This window comes from Agelaius phoeniceus, chromosome 28, assembly GCF_051311805.1.
Source record: "Agelaius phoeniceus isolate bAgePho1 chromosome 28, bAgePho1.hap1, whole genome shotgun sequence".
Taxonomy (NCBI): domain Eukaryota; kingdom Metazoa; phylum Chordata; class Aves; order Passeriformes; family Icteridae; genus Agelaius; species Agelaius phoeniceus.
Genome location: NC_135292.1, coordinates 6,811,076 through 6,828,869, shown reverse-complemented (window position 1 = coordinate 6,828,869; position 17,794 = coordinate 6,811,076). Strand labels below are relative to the sequence as shown.

Below are 17,794 nucleotides of genomic sequence, written 5' to 3'. Positions count from 1 at the left end.
GAAGGATGGAGGAGAAGAAGGAGGTGGAGATAAGACAGGAGGAGCGAGAGGAAGAGGAGGGACGAAGGTGGATCAAGGCTGAGCAGGAGGAGGAGGGCAGGGATGGAGGGGGAGGAGGAGGCGGGGTTAGGAAGGGGGAGATGGGGCTACGGAAGAGGAGGAGGGGAGAAGGAGAAGGAGGTGGGGTTAGCGAGGAGGAGGAGCGGGCATGGAAGAGGAGGGAGAGGGGTGGATCGAGGTTGAGCTGAGGGAACCACGCGGTCTCGAGCCCTGCCTGAATTCGCAGCCCCCACCTGTGGGATCATCGCCCCCCCCCCATGGCGCAGGTGAGCAGGGAGGGAGAGCCCCGCCGGAATATCCCGGGGGGTCCCTGGGTTGGGTTTTTGGGGGATGTTTGGAGAATGAAGAAGTCCAAGGCTGAGCGGAAAAGGCCCCTCAGGGGGACATCGGGGGGTGGCGGTGGCGGCTGCGGGCAGAGGCAGCCTGGAGGAGCAGAGCCCTGTGTCCCCCAGGAGGCCAAAGTGTGGAGGCCAGAGAGGGGGGAGCGCCGCCATTGGCGGGAGCCTCAAGAGCCTGGAGAGGGGCAGGGGGGACTCCTTGGAGCCGCTGCAGCCCAGAGCAGAGAATGAGGGGAGAAGGGAGCCCGGGAGCCCAAAGAGCCCCGGCATCCCGAAATGGGGAGAGCCAAGAGGGGGCAGTGCGTCCCCAGAGACGACCTGGGGGGATCTCGTTGCCCTTGCCTGTGGCACGGAGGCAAATCCCATGCTGTCCTTGTCCTTCCTCGCCCAGAGCAGGAGCTGAGCATGGAGAGCAGGGAGGACAAATGCCCGCGGCAGAACCTGGTGGCAGAGGCCGTTTTGAGCGGCTCCACGGCGCAGGAAGCCAACGGGGAGGAAAAGGCCCGGAGATGCTGCACGAGGAGGGGCTGCAAACGCAGATGGCGGGGATGTGAGGGGGAAAGAGCCAGCCTGGGCCGGGAAGGCGGCCGGAGATGGAGGCAGAGCTCGGAGCTGGTGCTCCATGAGCAGCTCCATGATGGGGAGAAGCCCCACATATGCGTGGAGTGTGGGAAGAGCTTCAGGTGGAACTCGGAGCTGATCAGGCACCAGAGGATCCACACTGGGGAACGGCCCTACGAGTGTGGGGAGTGTGGGAAGAGCTTCAGCTGGAGCTCCAACCTGATCAGGCACCAGAGGACCCACACTGGGGAGAGGCCCTATGAGTGCTCCAAGTGTGGGAAGAGGTTTCAGACCAGCTCTGATCTTCTCCTGCACTATCAGAGTCACACAGAGGAGAGGCCCTTCCAATGCCCCGACTGTGGGAAGGGATTCAAGCGCAACTCTGACCTTGTCAAGCACCGGCGCATCCACACTGGGGAGAGGCCCTACGAGTGTGATAAATGCAGGAAGAGGTTTCAGACCAGCTCCGCTCTCCTCCGGCACTATCGGATTCACACAGAGGAGAGGCCCTTCCGCTGCCCAGACTGTGGGAAGGGATTCCAGCGCAACTCCACCCTCGTCACCCATCGGCGCATCCACACAGGGGAGAGGCCCTACGAGTGTCCCCAGTGTGGGAAGAGCTTCTCCAGGAGCTCTCACTTGACCCAACACCAACGGAGGCACCGGTAAGGGAAGCCCTGCGAGTGCCCCGAGTGCGGGAAGAGCTTCGTGCGCTGCTGCAGCTCCATCCCCCACTGGAGGAGGCACTTTGGGCACAGCCCTGGTCACTCACATTCCCTGTGATCCATGTTGGGGACACACCTGGCTGCTTCTCCTTTGGTTTGGCCTGAATTTTTTTCTCTTTTCCATGTGTTTCCACTCCAAAAGCCAAGAGGGATGAATCTGTCACCTCAAAACCACTGAAAATAACTGAATTTTAACCCAAAAAGGCTCAATCCTACCTCAAATTCCTTGTTCCCTCCTCAAAAAACCTCAATCCCATGCTAAACTCTCCATTCCACAGCCACCAGGGTGAGATGGGGTTAGAAGGGGACTGGGAGAAGTGGGATCCCAATTTGGAGCAATGGGATGGGGATTGTGTGGGCCTGGGTGTGTGGGTTGTATTTGATAGCAAATAAAACTTTCAGAGTTACTGATTTCTGTCCTGTTCATTTTCTGTCAGTTCTGTTTGCAGAGTGCCACCTTCTCAGCTGATTCAATTCCTATAAAAATCCCATTTTTTAAATCATCTAGCCTCTAACAATTAAAAAACCAATATCCAAATAAAACCACGCACCCCCAATAAACCTTTTAAAAATAATTTTAATTGTTTTGGAGTACTTAAGGATGTTATTAAAGTTTAATTGTTTGGTTGAAATGTCTGAGAAATTGTAGTGGTGTTTGGTTTTGTGTTTAGTATATTTGTAATATGAATTGTTTTACTAAGGTGTGTTAGATCGCTTGGTAGTTTCTTTAGATATTTTTTATCTAAAGTACATTAGTCATAGAGTTAAAATTTTCAAAAGGTATTTCTTGATATATAATTTGTTTATTTATATACATTGGTAATATTATAGTAATAGTTATTGTTGGTTTGAGTTGAATCATTGTTGGCGTATTGTAAAGAAGAGTTGAGATTTTTATATTTTATTTTTATTATAATTTATTTAATTTCAATTATTACTTCTTTGTTTATAATTTTATTGCATTTTGTTGAGGGGATAGGAAGGAAGTTCAAGGGCAGGAACATTTTTTCCTGGCTGGGAACTGGAATTCCAGACCCAGGGAGTGTGTGCAGGACCCCCCAGACTGGGATCAAATATGGGCTGGGATCAAATATGGACTGGGATCACATGGATGGGGATCCTGTGGATCAGAACCCTCCAGACCAGGATAGCCTGGAGTGGGATCAAATATGGACTGGGACTGTATGGACTGGGATCCCAGGGACTGGGACCATATGGATCAGGACCACAGACTGGGATCAAATACGGGCTGGGACTGTTTCTGAAAGTAACTTTGTTATAAGTTTTTATTTCTGTTTTTAATTAAGCTTGTGAAATGGCTGCTTGTGTTAAACTGCCTGCTTGGATGGGATAACATCCAATGCACACGGGATGAGGACACCTGTACAGATCTGCCAACTATCAGCACTCCCTGTCTGAAGGCAGAGTGCACCAAGGCCCAAAACCTGGAGGTGATAAAGAGAAGGAGCCAAAACCACAGCCAAGAAACACACATGCTCTGAAAAGGCAGACCCAGGGAGGGGCCATGTAAAATCATTCCTGGAATATGTAAAGTAGTTGATGGATATGCATGAGGCTCTATGAATATGCACCAGGCTGATGTAAGGGGAAAGGTATTTCAGGGCGATGCAGATTCCTTGGTTGTGGTTTTAGTCCATTTTTATCACCTCCAGTTTTTGGGCTTTGGTCCATTCTGACTCTGTGAAATTTAGGTTGTGGGATTTTTAGTATGTTGTGGATGGAAGCAAAATGGAGGGCACAGTGTTTTGTCCTGGGTTTCTTCTTCATGCTTCTTCCTTCTTCTTCATGAGTTTGGGTGGCTTTTTGTAATTGGGCTGAAATTCCACATTGCAGGCTCTTTGGGATCAGTTATTAGGTTAAAAGGGAAAATAATCTAGGTGTCAGTTCCTAATTGGATAGTTTAGTCTTAAAAGACCTTGGAACAAGAGATTGTTGGCCATTTTGTGCCTTCTAATGAAAAGCTGCTGAACTCCCAGTAATGAGGCTGTTTTACCGATAAGAAATAATAAACACTTGAGTCTGAACATGAATTACTGTCTCAAGTGCCTTCAATCCAGAGCCAGTGAAACCAACAACTGGTACCCCACAGCTTGAGGTAGTGCCACGGCAGAACTTGTTCATGCTCTTTTCCCCTGGTGATTTTCTACTCCCGTCCAGACTCTGATAGCAAAGCCGTGCTGGTGACAAAAGATTGACCTTGGCATCCTGGGGCACTTTCTGGGTGGGTGTTTGAATCTGCTTTTCCAGGCCTCGGGCTGAGCAGGGTGAGGCCGAGGCCTGGGCCCCTCCAGGCGGCGCCGGGAGCGCCCGGGGCAGCGGCGAGGGGCGGCCCTGAGGGGCGGCACAGGGGGCATTTCCCCCGAGCGGGCGGGCGGGCGGGCGGCGGGGAAAGGCGCCCTGGGCACAAGGGCAGGCACAAGGGCCCCGGCTCTCTGCAGTGCGGGCGGCCCAGCGCCGATCGCTGCTCCCGGAGCCGCTGCCAGGGCCGGGTCTCCTCCCCGCCGCTGACCCTGCACCTGCAGCGCTGCCTCCGCCTCTGCCGGGCTCCCCGGCACGGACGGCAAGGACGTGGACACGCTGCAGCAGGGGCCCAGCAGGGACACCCAGATGGTGCCAGGGCTGCAGCTCCTCTCCTGCAAGGAAAGGCTGACACAGCTCGGCTTCTTCAGCCTGGGAAAGAGACCCAGCCTTGATCCAGCTGCGGCCTTCCAGTACCTGAGGGCAACACACAAGAAAGCTGGACAGGGACTTTGTACGAGGGCAGGCAAGGACAGGACAAGGGAGCATGGATCCAAATGGAGAGAGATTAGGTTTAGGTAAGGGATTCAGAAAAAAGGCTCTCCTGGAACAGGTTGCCCAGAGAAGGTGGGCATGTCCCGTCCCTGACAGTGTTCAAGCCAGGCTGCATGGAGCTCTAGACAAGCCGGGCCAGTGCAAGGGGTCCCCAGCCACAGCAGGGGGGTTGCAGCCATGGGATTTTCCAGATCCCTTCCAAGCCAAACCATGCCACGACTCCATGATTCTGGGATACTTCCCCTCCTCATCCTCTGGCAGAAAAAGAAACTTGGCCCCAAGTTCCACCCTGCAGACCATGTCTTTTGGCAGCCTGCAACTGTGTCAACAGAGGATGAAAAGAGATGACATTACTGACACGATTTCCCTTTTCTACTTGAAAAGTAAATGCTCTGCTCCTGTCCACTCTGGCAAAATTGTCACAAGAGGCAATTGTTCCCCATGAAATGCTTGGGCTCATGCAAAGAAGAAAGAAGCCAGAAGCCAACAGTCTTCGTTATTGCTACGTTGTTTTCTTTGGTTACTTCTCTAATAGGAATGACTTTGGGGTGTGATTTGTTTGTTTCTCTCTTTCGTTCCTTGGGGCGCGTGGAGGCTCCTCCGTTGGGTTCATGGGGGCAACGGAGGAACGGCCGCGATCTCCGGCGGCTCCGCAGCAGCAGCAGCAGCAGCAGCGCTTCTCTCGATCGGTTTTCCGCTCGACTTTTCACTCGCTCGACATCCCCTTCTCCCTCTCACACTCACGCTACTCCCGTTCTGTCCCGTGCCGTCCGTGTTCCGCCTCTCCCAGCCCGGCTGATGCTGCGTCCTGCAAGGCGCCCCTCGGCGGGGCCGCCCCGTGCCCGCCCCCGCCCGGCCCGCCGTGGTTCCGCCTCGGCCGGGCTCTCTCCGTCCTGGCTGTGGCGCCGCTGGAAGAGCCGCTCGCTCTGGTGCTGGCGGAGCAGCACGGGCTTTTGGCTGCGCCTGGCGCGGGCTCTGGCCCAACCCGGCCGAGGCCCCGGCCCCGAACGAAGCCCCTGCTGCGGTTCCGCCCGCAGCCGCCCCGCTGCCGCCCGGCTCCCGCCCCGTGGCCGACAGCGTGGCCGGCAGCTGCCCCGCTCCGAGCTCCGCCGCTCGCCAGCTCGGCCGCCGGCCCCGAGCTGCCGCAGCCCGGGGCGGCTCGGCAAGCAGCAGCGCGCCGGGCGGGCGGGTGCCCCGGGCAGAAGAGCGGCAGCGCGGTGCCGCCCGCACGGGCGGAGAGGCCTCCCCTGGAGCAGCTCTAGCGGCAGGGCCCGCTGCTGGGCAGCGGCGGCTGCGGCAGCGTTTACTCCGGTCCCCGCCTCACCGACGGCGCCCCGGGAAGAGACGGGGCCGGCTCAGAGGGTGGCGGCGGACGGCGGGCGACGAGCTCAGCCCGCCTCTGGCCTTGGCTCGCAGGCAGCCATCAAGCGAGTGTCTCGGGAGCACATCTCGGAGTGGGCGCGGCTGGGGAGTGAGCGGGGCCAGCGGGAGGAGCCGGCGGGGCGTGCCGGGCGGGGCTGAGGCGAGGCCCGGCAGGGCGGCAGCCGGAACGCTGCGAGGGCAGCGAGCGTGGAGTGAGCGGGGGCCGCGCAGCGCCCCAGGCCGGGCCATGGCGAGCCGTGGCGGGGCCGGGCAGGGGCTCTCCAAGGCACGGCACAGCATCGGCTCCGCTGACGGCATCGCGGTCCCCTCGCAGCGCAAGGGCGCCCTTGTGCCCCTGGAGCTGGCGCTGCTGTGGATGGTGTCGCAGCCTGGCTTCCGCGGCGTCGTGCAGCTCCTGGACTGGTTCGAGGTGCCCGAGGGCTTCGCGCTGCTCATGGAGCGTCCGCAGCGCTGTCAGCACCTCTGGTACTTCCTGCACGAGCGGCGGTTCCTGACGGAGCCCGTGGCGCGGGGGCTGTTCCGCCAGGTGCTGGAGGCCATGGGGCACTGCAGCAGCCGCGGCATCCTGCACCCCCACATCAAGGCCGAGAACGTCCTCGTCAACCTGGCCACGGGCGAGGTGAAGCTCATCGACTTTGGCTGCGGCACGATCCTCCAGGACATGTTCTACACCTGGATGTCAGGTGAGCCCAAAGCCGGGGCCCAGCTGGGCAGCCTTGGCTGGCAGAGGGGGAAGAGGGAGGGAAGGAAGGAGGGAAGGAAGGAGGGGGAATCCTTCTTCAGCCAGCTGCAGCCAAGTTGCTTTTTGGCAGGGCAGGGCCTGGCTGTTGTGGAACGGGAGCTGGCTGGGAGGGAGGGAGCAGCATGGGCCTGATGAGCTGCGCCCGTGTCCCATAGGAACGCTGGAGTACAGCCCACCGGAGTGGATCCTCTTTGGCTGCTACCATGGCCAGCCAGCCACCATCTGGTCCCTGGGCATCCTGCTCTATGAGCTGCTCTGAGGGCACCTTCCTTTCCACAGCAACGAGGACATTGTCTGGGGCCAGCTCTTCTTCCTAACCCGGGTGTCTCAAGGTGGGGATGAGCCTTCAAGGCACGAGGGGAAAAACGGGGTTGGGAGGGGCGGCTGGCACATAAGCATCCTGCTCTTGCAGCTGGTGAGGAGGTGCATCTCCTGGGCTTACCTGGAGGAGGTGGCACCTGTGCCTCTGTGCTGGTGTCCTCTGCAAGAGAGGATCGATAGGAAGCTTTTGGCTGCAGCTCTGAGCACTCCTGGTGTGGCCTGGGCGCTGTGGAATGTGGGAGAGCACGGACAGGAGCCTTGTCCCGCTGAGTGGCGGTTTCTGGTTTCTCTCCGCAGAGTGCCAGCCCCTCATCAGGTGGTGTTTATGCATGGAGCCCACAGACAGGCCAGCACTGGAGGACCTTTTTGAGCATTCTTGGCTGCAGGAGCCCTGCCTGGCCCAGGAGACAGCAGAGATGCCTCCCTGTGCACAGGAGGATCCAGGAGCCCAGCAAGCAGCAGCGGCACGCGTCTCGTGGCGCTGGAAGAAAACCCCGGAGCGTTTCCCTGCGGCCGCGGCGCGGAGGAGAGAGCGCAGCCGAGGAGATGCTGCTTCCGCTGGTCCCCGCGAGCTGTGGAGGGAGCGGCTCCGTGCTGCCCGTCCCATTGGAGAAGTGGTGGCAGTGCGGTGAAGGTGCCACGGACTGGGACAGGGGAAACATCCCCCTGCAGCTCAATGGCATCGTGATGTCCCCGCAAGCCGAGGCACACCTGGCGTGTTCTTCTGGAGCATGACGTGGAGCTGGGAACACCATCCTGGAGCTGGCCACTGGCGGGGCAGAGCCGATTGGCTTTGGCTGCGGCCCCTGCCTGGAGGACACGCTCTGCGCCCTGATGGAATCAAGATGAGTCCCCAGCCGGCGCAGGGGCGGGGGGATGCTGGTGCTCCCAGGCACGGCAGGGCTCGGCCTGGCCACGCGCCGGAGGTTCCCCGCTCGGCGGCGCTGGGGAATATTAATTTTCCCTCCAGCCACCGAGCTGCTTTTTGGCAGGACAGGGGATGGATGTTGTGGAAGGGGAGCCGGCTCCTGGCCTTGCTGACAGCTTCTGCCAGCCAGCCTGGCACGGGCTGAGGCGGGGGCAGCCAGCCTGACAAAAGCATCCATCCATGTGGATGGGGGCGGCAGAGGGGGACGGGTTCTGAAGCCGTGCCCCAGCTGGTCTGCTCTGCACGCCCTTGAGGAAGGGGTGCGTTTATGGGCGGGAGAGGTGGGGATTTTTCCCACCCGTGGACAGGTTTAATTCTCACATGGAGTGGTCAGACCCTCCTCAGGCCCATGAAACGGTGACAGGCTTTGTGCTTTTTCTTGTTTCCAGGTCTTGTTTTGAATTGACTTTCATGCAATTGTTCTTTGTTTTTCCCAGGAGGATTACACCTGGTGCCCGGACCGGACGGGGAAGCGCCTGCAGCGTCCGTGGAGCGCGTCCAGTGCCAGCGCTGCCCCAGGGGCCACGGTCTGCAGGGACAGCCCCTTCCAGAAGGACGAGGACCTGGTTTGGGATCGGCTCCTCTCCTGGCAGCAGCTCTCCAGAGGTGGGCACCCGGCTCCACAGCTCGGCTGGCAGAAGGGCTCCGGGCAGGCGGCAGCGGGCACACGGGCATCCCGCTCTTGCAGCTGCTGAGGAGGTTGCTGTGCCGGGATTAAGCAGAGGAGGTGGAACGTGGCCTGCCCCGCTGCCCTTCTCTAAAAACAGAGAATGGGTTGGGAGGTTTGGGCTCTGAGCAGAGCCAGCAGCCTGGCCCGGGCACAGGCCATGGCGGGACAGGGGGACAGGAGCTTGCTGCCACTGACCATGGCTCTCTGGTTTCTCTCCGCAGGCTGCCAGCACCTCATGCCATGGGAACGGCACCGCTCGGCCTGCCAGGCTGGGAGGGCTGGAGGGCGGCCGGTGTTCATTTGCTGTCAAAAATAAATTGGCTTTTTTGGTCATTGTCATCATCGGAGCGTTTCTTTCCTCCTTTTTCAAGCTCTTGGCCTCCCTTCCTCCAGGGTAATCTTTTTTCTCCGTCCTCAACCGCTGGATGGCATTTGGCAGGGGGGGTTAAGCAACGTGAAAAATTCAACAACAGCTCCTGTTGCCAACTGCAGCAGCCCCTTCAAGAGCCCTGAGCTTCCACCAAGGTCAGTGTGTGCCTTGCAAAAGGAAGTGCTTTGCAGTGATGGGGTTGTTGCCCTGCTGCAAAAGCTGGGAGGAACTCAGAAATGGAAAAATGTCAATTTGGCTCAACCACCGCCCAGGATTTTCATCTTTTCCCTCTTCTCCATGATAGGCAGGCAGGGCTGGACTCCAGCAAGGTTCAAGTTCTTGGTGCTCTCTGGCATCAAAGGGATCAAGGAAACTCTTGTACGCAGGGACTACAACAGGGCTACTTGTCAGAACCCAGGAAATTCCTCTGGCTGCCCTGGAGGACTCGAGCCCCTGCCCAGGGCGCTCAGAGACCCTGGCACAGAGCCCAAGACCCCTGTGCCTTTGATTTAGCCCTTGGAAAGAACAAGCTTATATGAAGAATTGCAAGCCATGACAGTTTCAGTAGAATGACAGTGAATTTAGTGAAAAATAGATTTTTGGGGTTTCTAGAATGGGGGGTTCAGGGGGCAAGATGGAGGAATCTGGGTGTACCCAGCCCTTCTCCTTCTTCTTGGCCTCCATCTTCTGCTGTGATGGTGGCAGTTTTAGATTGGTTTAGAGTAGAAGCTCACTGTCTAACATATGTGATAGGTATTGGAAAGTAATTGTAAATATCGTACAGGTACTTTTTAGGATAAAAAGGTAACACCACCCTGGGGCAGGCAGAGTGCCTTAGACTGTCTTGCTGAGCGGACCTTGGCAGGACAGGAAAAAGAATTTTATAGATAAGATACAAGAAACAACCTTGAGAGCCAGAAATGAAGAGCTCTGACTCCTTCTTTGAGCGCCGGGCTGGGAAAAGAGACTTTGGAACTTATCTCGGGCTCACTCTGACCAGCCAGAGACCCCGAGAGCATGAGTCCGTAAGACGAAATCTTGAAGGATTGGCTCCAAAACATAAATATCCTTGTTGGCCGTGTCTTCTTGACCAAGAAATCCTTCAAAGCTCTTGTAACTACAAGTCTTGTGGCCCTGTGAGCCATGCGGTGCAGATGTGAGCCAAACTCACCCTTCCTGTCTATGGAGAAGAGAAGAAAAGCAATGGCATCATCTGAAAAACTCAGAGGTCTGCTCTCTAGCTCCTTCCAAACTCCTTCAAATCACCCAAAGTGCGATTTAGCTACAAATAGGTGTCAAGGACTCTTAGTGCTGGCTCTTGGACTCCAGAGCAGCTGCTTTAGAATCTTTCACAGAACCCTGTGCAGTTCTGTGGTGCCAGAAATGGATCATTTGAAGAAACTTTCCCAACTGACTTGCATGGAGGTTTGTTTGAAGGGTATTTGAGGAGAAAGGCTCCCGGCAGAGCTCTGGCCTTTGGCCTAGCTGTGTCCCCTGCTGATTGTCAAGTGTGTCATCAGCTGCAGGACTTTCTGGGCTAAAACTATCATCAGGTCACTGGGACTTGCTCTTTTTGGCCTCTGAAAGCTGGAGCCACTTTCGGGGCAAATTTGGAGACCTCATCTCTGGGAGGATGGAGCAGCTAGGATTTTCCCAGTTGCTGGCAATGGTTCTCCAGGCGCTGGGTGTAAAACGGGGCTGCACAGCAAGTGCGGATCTGCAAGATGATAAACAATTGTCTTGGTTTGAAAAGAGAGGTGTCTGCTAAGGAAGGCAGAAGCCTTCTCTGAAATGGAAAATGTCAATCCCCTCCCTTCAAATGATTCTCATTTAGAAATTCAAATGCTCTCGGGGAAAGATATGGGGATAGGACTGAGCCCGCAGAGCCGGGCAGCGTTTGCTGATGCTCTGAGCCCTTCCTAAAGATCCTGTGCGGGCTGTCTCAGACACCTGGGGCCAGGGATTCCTTCCAAGCTGGGCCACTTTGGCTGGGCCGGGGGCGGCCCCGGGGCAGAAGGCAGTGTGTGCAAGGGCCCTGGGTGGCACGCTGCAGCACGGTCACCGTGCCATGGAACGGAAGCCGGTGTCCAAGGCCCCTTTGTGACACGTGGGAAATAGAAGCTTGCCCGGCTGCTGGCAACACGCAACGGGGCACAACGGGACAGAGCGGTGCCGTGAGGAGCCCCCGCACAGCGCACTCGCTCCCGTCTGACCCGGAGCTTCTCCGCGGCGCTGTTCCTGCAGCTGAGCTCGAGGCCAGAGCACGGGACTCGCTGACCCGTGGCCTTCCTGAGGCTTCTATTCTGCAGCTGCCCTCAAGGGCAGAGCGTGGGCCTTGGTGCCCCGGAGCTTTCCCAAGGCATCTCTCCTGCAAGTAGCTCCGGGCACAGCCATGGAGCAGAGAGCCCCGAGAGTGCCCAAGCTGGCCTGGGTGGAGGAGGAGGAGGAGGAAGAAGAAGAAGGCCCTGGAGCTGCCCCAGCACAGGAGACAGAAGAGGTGGTTCCGTTCCATCCAGCGCAGGAGGGTGAGTGGCAGAGCTGGGCTGCAGGGCTGGAGCCTGTGCAAATTGGCGCCATGCCATGCCATGCCATGCCATGCCATGCCATGCCATGCCATGCTATCCCCTGGGGAAATGCCCATGGACAGGAAGGAAGAGGGGCCGGGCAGACACCCCGCAGTGGCCGTGCTCCATCCCCTGGGGCATCCCGGGGCTCTCCCTGCCTGGGCAGCGCAGGGCTGGGCTCTGTTCTCCGGCCTCTCCCGCAGCCCCTCAGCTCTGGCTGCGCTCGCTCTTTGCCAGATGCAGCCCTGGAGCGCACACAAGAGCAGGGATCCAGCCGTGGCCGCTTCCGCAGAACAGCGCAGGTACCTGCAGCCACCCCCACCTGGGCTGGGCCTGCTGTCCCTGCTCAGCCCAGCACCGTGTGTGCAGCACTCCATGCAACATCCCCGGCCTCTTGCCCTTCTCCTACAGCTCGTCTGCGACTTTATGCGGAGCTTTGGGCAGGAAGAGACCAGCACCATGGGCACTGGGCTCAGAGCTCACTCAGAGCTCCTCAGTCATGAGACCAGTGCCGCCCTGCTGGATTTGCTCCTGGAGAAGGCTGTTGCCAGGCCAGAACAAGTGAGCAGCCTGGGGCCAGGCTTCAATTCCCCCATGAGTCCCGTGGCTTCCCCAGCCACGCCTGCTGGTCCCTGGGAGCCTTTGAGGCCATGGCAGTGTGCTGGCAAGGGAAGCACTTCTCTGGGGACCCTGGGGACATGGCTCCCTCTGGCAGCTTTCCAAGTCTCCCCGTGCCTTCTCCAGGTGCCCGCCATGGTGAGGTCCATTCACCGATGGCTCCTGGCCAATGATTCTGCCCAGCACAGGCTGGACAAGGCCCTGCTGAATCTCACCAGAGCACACCCGGGTGAGGCAGTGGTGACGCTCCTGCGTGCGGCCCCGTCCTGTGACAGGTATGGGGCCCACCTGCCCAGAGGGCTCAGGCCTCCCCAGCCCATCACCCTGTACCGCCTGGCCCAGGTGTCTGAGCAACAGAGAGTTCCAGGGCCCTCTGGCTGCTGCCTTTCCCAGCCCTGGCACGTCAGCCCCCGAGCCTGCTGCCATGCTCCCTTGCCGCCCCTCAGGGGCCTGTCCCCACAGGGCTGGGCTGCCTGGCTGCTGCTGGCCAGGGCCAGTGGGCAGAGGCAGAGCTGGCGCTCAGCCCGGGCCCCTAGGGATGCCCAGGCCACGGTGCTGTGTCTGAGACCCCCCTGAGACAGAGCTCTAACCCCGCAGAGCTGCCATCTCCATGTGGAAGACCATCATGTGCTCGTCCAGGACTGCGGAGCCAGTGCTGCTGATCCTCCTGGATGTGCTGGGCAGCTGGCCAGAGCACAGCACGTGCACCTCCGATGGGGACAAAACAGGTGTCTTTGGCCTGGCTGTGAGTTTCTGCAAGTGGCCTTTGCTGGCCCCAAGGCCGCCTCTCCAGCAGCTCTCCATCCTCCTTCCCCCACTGCTTCTCCCTGCCTCAGGCGCTGGCCTGAAACCTGGCCCAGGGGCTGCCTCAGGCCCACCAGGCCCCGTGCTCCCCCTGCCAAGGTCTCTGCGGGCCTCTCCCTGCCCTGCTCGGGCCCTGCCCCAGGGACACCTGGGCACTGAGCACTGTCTCGAGGGCCTTTGTCCCTTGCACGCAACTGTGGTCATGTGGAAGATGCTCCAGAAGCCCCATGTGCCACGTGTAGTGACGTCATATTTCCCCCAGCTATTTGTGCATCTGCTCTTCCAAGTGTTCTTCAGCACAGAAGAGATGCCAGAGGAGGTCGATGCCTTCTGGAAGCAATGCCTGCAAGAGCACGGCCTTGCCACCAGCCCCAACAGGTGCTCCATGCCAGTCCTCCTGTCCCTGCCACGTGGCCTGCCAAGGAGCCAGTGCTGCCAGGGTGACCTGGCCTTTGCTGTGCACACAGGTTTGCAGTGCAGAGCCTGAAGTCCCTGCTCTGCCGAAAGCAGTACAAGGAGGTGGTGGTGTCAGTGGAACACAAGCGTGGCTGGGACACGCTGCTCTGTGCTGACACCCGCCACTATGCCGTGGGTCTGCTGGCCAGGTGAGACTCCCCTTCTCCCCATTGCTCCCGGCATTTGTGCCCTGTGCCCGGGCTGTCCCACACAGTCCCCGTGGCCCTGGGATACAGGGCCTTGTCACCAAGGGTCGGCCCAAGCAGACTGGAAAAGACTGGGAAGGGAGAGAGCACAGGAGGAGACACCTCCTAAAGGGCCCAGGTCCCCTTGCAGGACGGTGGTGAAAGACCAGCAGGCTCTGCGAGCCTGCCCTTGGAGAGATTTGCTCAGGTTCCTGGTCCCTTTTTTGCCCTCCTAGGGAGATGCGCCATGCTTGTCTTGGGTTGGGTTCCAGTATTGCACTCCACCTCCTCGGGCTGCTCAGCACACAGGAGCCACACTGGGATCTGCCCGCCCTGGCGTTCCTTGTGGAGGTGAGCCGGGTGTGCAGCGCTGCCTGGCTGAGCTGCCTCCCAGCTCTCTGCCCTCTGGGAGCCGCAGCCGCCTGGGACGCTGCCCGCGCCCTGTGCTGCTGCTGCTGCTGCTGCTGCTGCTGCTGCTGCTGCTGCCTGGGCCCAGCCCTGTGCGGCTCCAGGCTCCTGCCGGCCGGCTCCCCCGTCACTGGCCTGTGCCTTTCAGCTCCTCCAGTGCCTGGATGCCAGTGAATGTGGTGCCAGTGTTGTGAAGGTCTCTTCAAGGTACCTGCAGAGCGAGTGCAGGGAGAGGCGTCGCCTGGCGCTCAGGGCCCTGCTGGAGCTCATTGATGATCCCTCAATGGTGAGAAGGGGGCAGTGGCTGAAGCTGCGCTGGGAACGCAGTCACTTGGCCTGGCCTGGGCTTGGGGCGCTGGGGCAGCTGCTCCCAGCTCTCCTGCCTCCCGCTTCAGCTGCCCGCGTGCTTCGGGACAGGCCTTTGGCCTCTGGGCCCTGCGGCAGCAGGATGGCCTTTCACAGACTTGTGTTCCGCACAGGCCCAAAGAATGTGGAGCCTGACCCAATGCCTCATGGACCTACTGTGCGACAATGATGCAGAGATCGCTGGCATGACCCTCATCACACTCAGCTTTCTATTCCTGCACAAATCACATATTCTGATGTCAACCCCCATTGCCCTGCAGCTGGCTGAGGCGCTCCTGCCACTCTTTGACCACGTAAGGCTCTGTGCCCCCAGCCACAGCCGCTGGCTGCTGCCTGGAAACTGTGTGCCCTGTGCATTTCCAGCCCTGTGCCCAGGGGGGCCTGCAGGAGCCAATGCTGAGTTAGTTTTTCTTTTTTTTTTCCTACAGGATAATAGCCAGGTACAGCTGCTCTCCATCAAACTCTTCCGAGACATGATGGAGTATTTGGAAGAGAGAGAAAAACCTTTGGAAAGCCCTGTGCAACAGAGCCTGCTTGCACTGTTCTTCCATTGCCATGATGAGAATCAGCGTGTGGCAGAGGTGAGGACTCGTGGGCTGCTGCTGTTCCCCTGGCAGGGGGCTCGGCTGCCTCCTGCCCTGCGCCTGCTGGATCGCAGCCTCCTGCAGGCCATGGCACGGGGACGCGGGTGCCGTGCCCTGGGCTGTGGGGCCATCTCCGCGTCCCTGCTGCTCTCCAGGCTTCTCGGGAAGCGCTGCTTTGTGCGGTCAAGTTGATGAAGAGGAGGGATCTCAAGAAGCTGGTGAAGGAGCAGCAACTGTGCAAGTTCAACGAGTGCCTGGTAAGGAGGGCCTGCAAGGCCCAGCCTCAGGCTGGAGAAGGCCCCTGAGGGCGGCGCTCAGTGTGCGGGCCGGGCAGCTGTGCCCCTGCCCGCTGCGGCAGCCAGAGGCCGCGCGGGCTCCTCTCCAGGCTCCCGAGGGCCCGAGCCGGGTGCCCGTGGAGCCCCGGCCCGGCGGGGCTGCGGGGCGGCACCGCGGCTCCCCGGGCAGCAGCCGGCCCGCTGCCCCCTCCCCTCGGGAGCCCTTGGCCGGCGGCTGCTGGCCGCGCCTCAGGCCTGTGCGGCCAGGGGAGGCCGGGGCTGGGCGCAGGCAGCGCCCGGCCCAGGGGCTGAGCCCGCGCCAAGCCTTCCCTCCCGCCGCTCTCTGCAGCTGGCAGAGGACAGGAGCCGAGCGGCCGAGCACCTGCGCCGGGCCCTGCGCTACCTGCAGAGCCCACAGGAGCCCCTGCGAGAGGCGGCCATCAGCTTCATGGGTGAGCCACGAGCCCGCGCTCCCTCCCCGGCCCGGCCCGCCGCAGCTCGGCCCCGGCCCCGCCTGCTGCCCCGGCAGCGCCAGCCGGGCCCGGCGCCGTGGAGCCCCGCCCGGCCTGGGCATTGCTGCTGCCGCCCTCTGTCAGCCGTGCCCTGGGGCGGCAGCGTGCGCCAAGGGCCGGGCTGAGCCCTGCCGGGCCAGCAGCCCGTGTGGCCACAGCGCCGGCAGCGCCGCTGGCAGGGAGCTGTGCCGCTGCCGCCGTGACAGGCTCTGTGTTCACAGGCATGGCCGGGCGGCGCCTGAGGGGGCAGCAGCGAGAGCTGCAGCTGATCTGCGCTGGTGAGTGAGGGCAGCGGGCTGGCAGCGGGGGCTGCCGGGGGGGAGCTGCAAGCCCTGCCCCGGCTGCGGAGGGCTCTGCTCCCGTGGCCAGAGCACACTGAGCTTTCAGGGCCACGGGGGCCATTGCTGGCCCGCAGCTTCGGCCTGATCGCCTTGCTCCCTGCTCCCTCCTGGCCATGGCAAGAGCCGGCTGGCATGGCCCTTGCTGGGGGCTCTCCTCGGCTCCCCCCACATCCGGCTCTGACGTGGCTCTGTTGCTCTCTCTTGCAGCCCTTGAAGACAAAACAAATGACATCAGCCTCGCCGTCGGAAGCCTGGCAATTCAAACCCTCTGCATCCTCAAGTCAGGAGAGCGGGCTCCCATCTCCAGCTTCCAGTGGCTCCTAAATCACCTGCGCAGGGCATGGAAGACACGGCCTGGTCTGTCGCTGCTCGGCTGCCTGCCCTGCCGCAGCTCTGTGGAGAGCTGATCCCAGAAGCTCTTTTTGCTGGGGCCACCTGAGTCAGGAGGAATTTTCTTTTACTTTAAGAATGTTCTTTTCTTTTTTTTTTTTTTTTCCCTTTACCATGTAAATATAGACTGTGTTCTAATACACAGACTGCCAGGATCTTTCTTGTGCTGCCCAGGGTGCGCAGGACCTAGGGGCAGAGGGGATAAAGGGTGCTTGTGCTCAGCCAGCTGGCCCAGGCGTGCAGTGGGCAAGGGGAAATGGCCAGAAGGCCCTTGGCCTTTGGTGGTTCAGCTGAAGCCTTTGTGCTGCCCACAGAGCGGCTGGGCAGGGGCCGGAGCTGCGGGGATCCCTGCCAGAGCGCTGCCTGGAGATGGCCACAAGCCCTGTGCCAGGCAGGAAGCGCCATCCGTGCCCTCCTGCCCGTCTGCTGCTGGCTGCCTTGCTGAGGGCTCCCAGGTGCCTCTGCCTGGGGCTGCTCTGGAGCTGCTGTGGGGCTGCGGCGCTGCTGCCGGGCAGCTTGGCCGCGCTGGGGCAGGGCCTGAGGGGCTGGGGCGCTGGCAAGCCCTGAGCAATGGGGCTGTCAGAGGCCACAAGCAGCCCCCTGGCAGCCGCCTTCTTCCTGCCAGAGCTGACTTGCCAGGTGGATCCTGGGCACTCTGGAACTAACAGCATCAGTGTTATTAGAGAATGAAAGTGACCAAAGATGTCTCAAGTCCCACCATTTCAGAGGTGTTTAAGGGGAAATTAAGGATTTGGGGACACATTCTGTGTGGAGTGCCCCTGTTGCTAAGAGGCAGGAATTTGATCTCACCCTTCTTGTGTTGCTAAGAACTCCTCCCCTGACCCAAACCCAAACTCCAGCCCTGGGATGCCCTATAAAAACCCCATGGCCCTGCCTTTGCCCTGTCTTTCGGGGGTCAGAAATGGATTCTGGAGCTTTCTGAAACCCAGACCCGTCTCGTTTGTTCCCGGCACCGGCAGCTGCAGCCTCCCTGGACACCATGAACTCTGGAGAATGGGGGCAGCCAGTGGGGACAGGTCCTGGACTGCAAGATAAGTGTGTGTTCTGTTTGCCATCTGTCAGTGGTGGGGCAGTTATCTTCTGTTCATTGGGCAGTTTCTCTCTTCCACAACCAATCCTCCCTCTGGGGAGGTGTGTTCCATTAGTAGGCCATTAATTATTAATTATTAATCTTCTGGTAATGGGCCACTGAGTGTCACTGCATGGCTGATTAAATGACATCATCCCATTGGGAGATGCTCCGCCCAGGGGGAGGAGCCAAGCATTCCTACCTGGACAGAATCTGAGATTTGGAACACTGTAGGCAGCCTTTTCCTCCTGGATTCCCAGAGGAGCAGCTGTCTTTCTTCTCCACGGGA

At 59.8% G+C, this 17,794-nt stretch overlaps 1 protein-coding gene across 1 annotated transcript in view; it reads left to right on the top strand.

Annotated features, from left to right (window-relative positions):
* The first annotated feature begins 317 nt into the window (after nucleotides 1–317).
* LOC143696050 (uncharacterized) overlaps nucleotides 318–17,794 on the top strand; it is a 78,189-nt gene continuing 60,712 nt past the window's right edge. The window contains exons 1-2 of the mRNA XM_077191256.1: nucleotides 318–326; nucleotides 1,029–1,590. Coding sequence (XP_077047371.1) covers nucleotides 318–326; nucleotides 1,029–1,590 — 571 coding nt within the window. The remainder of the gene's footprint in view (nucleotides 327–1,028; nucleotides 1,591–17,794) is intronic.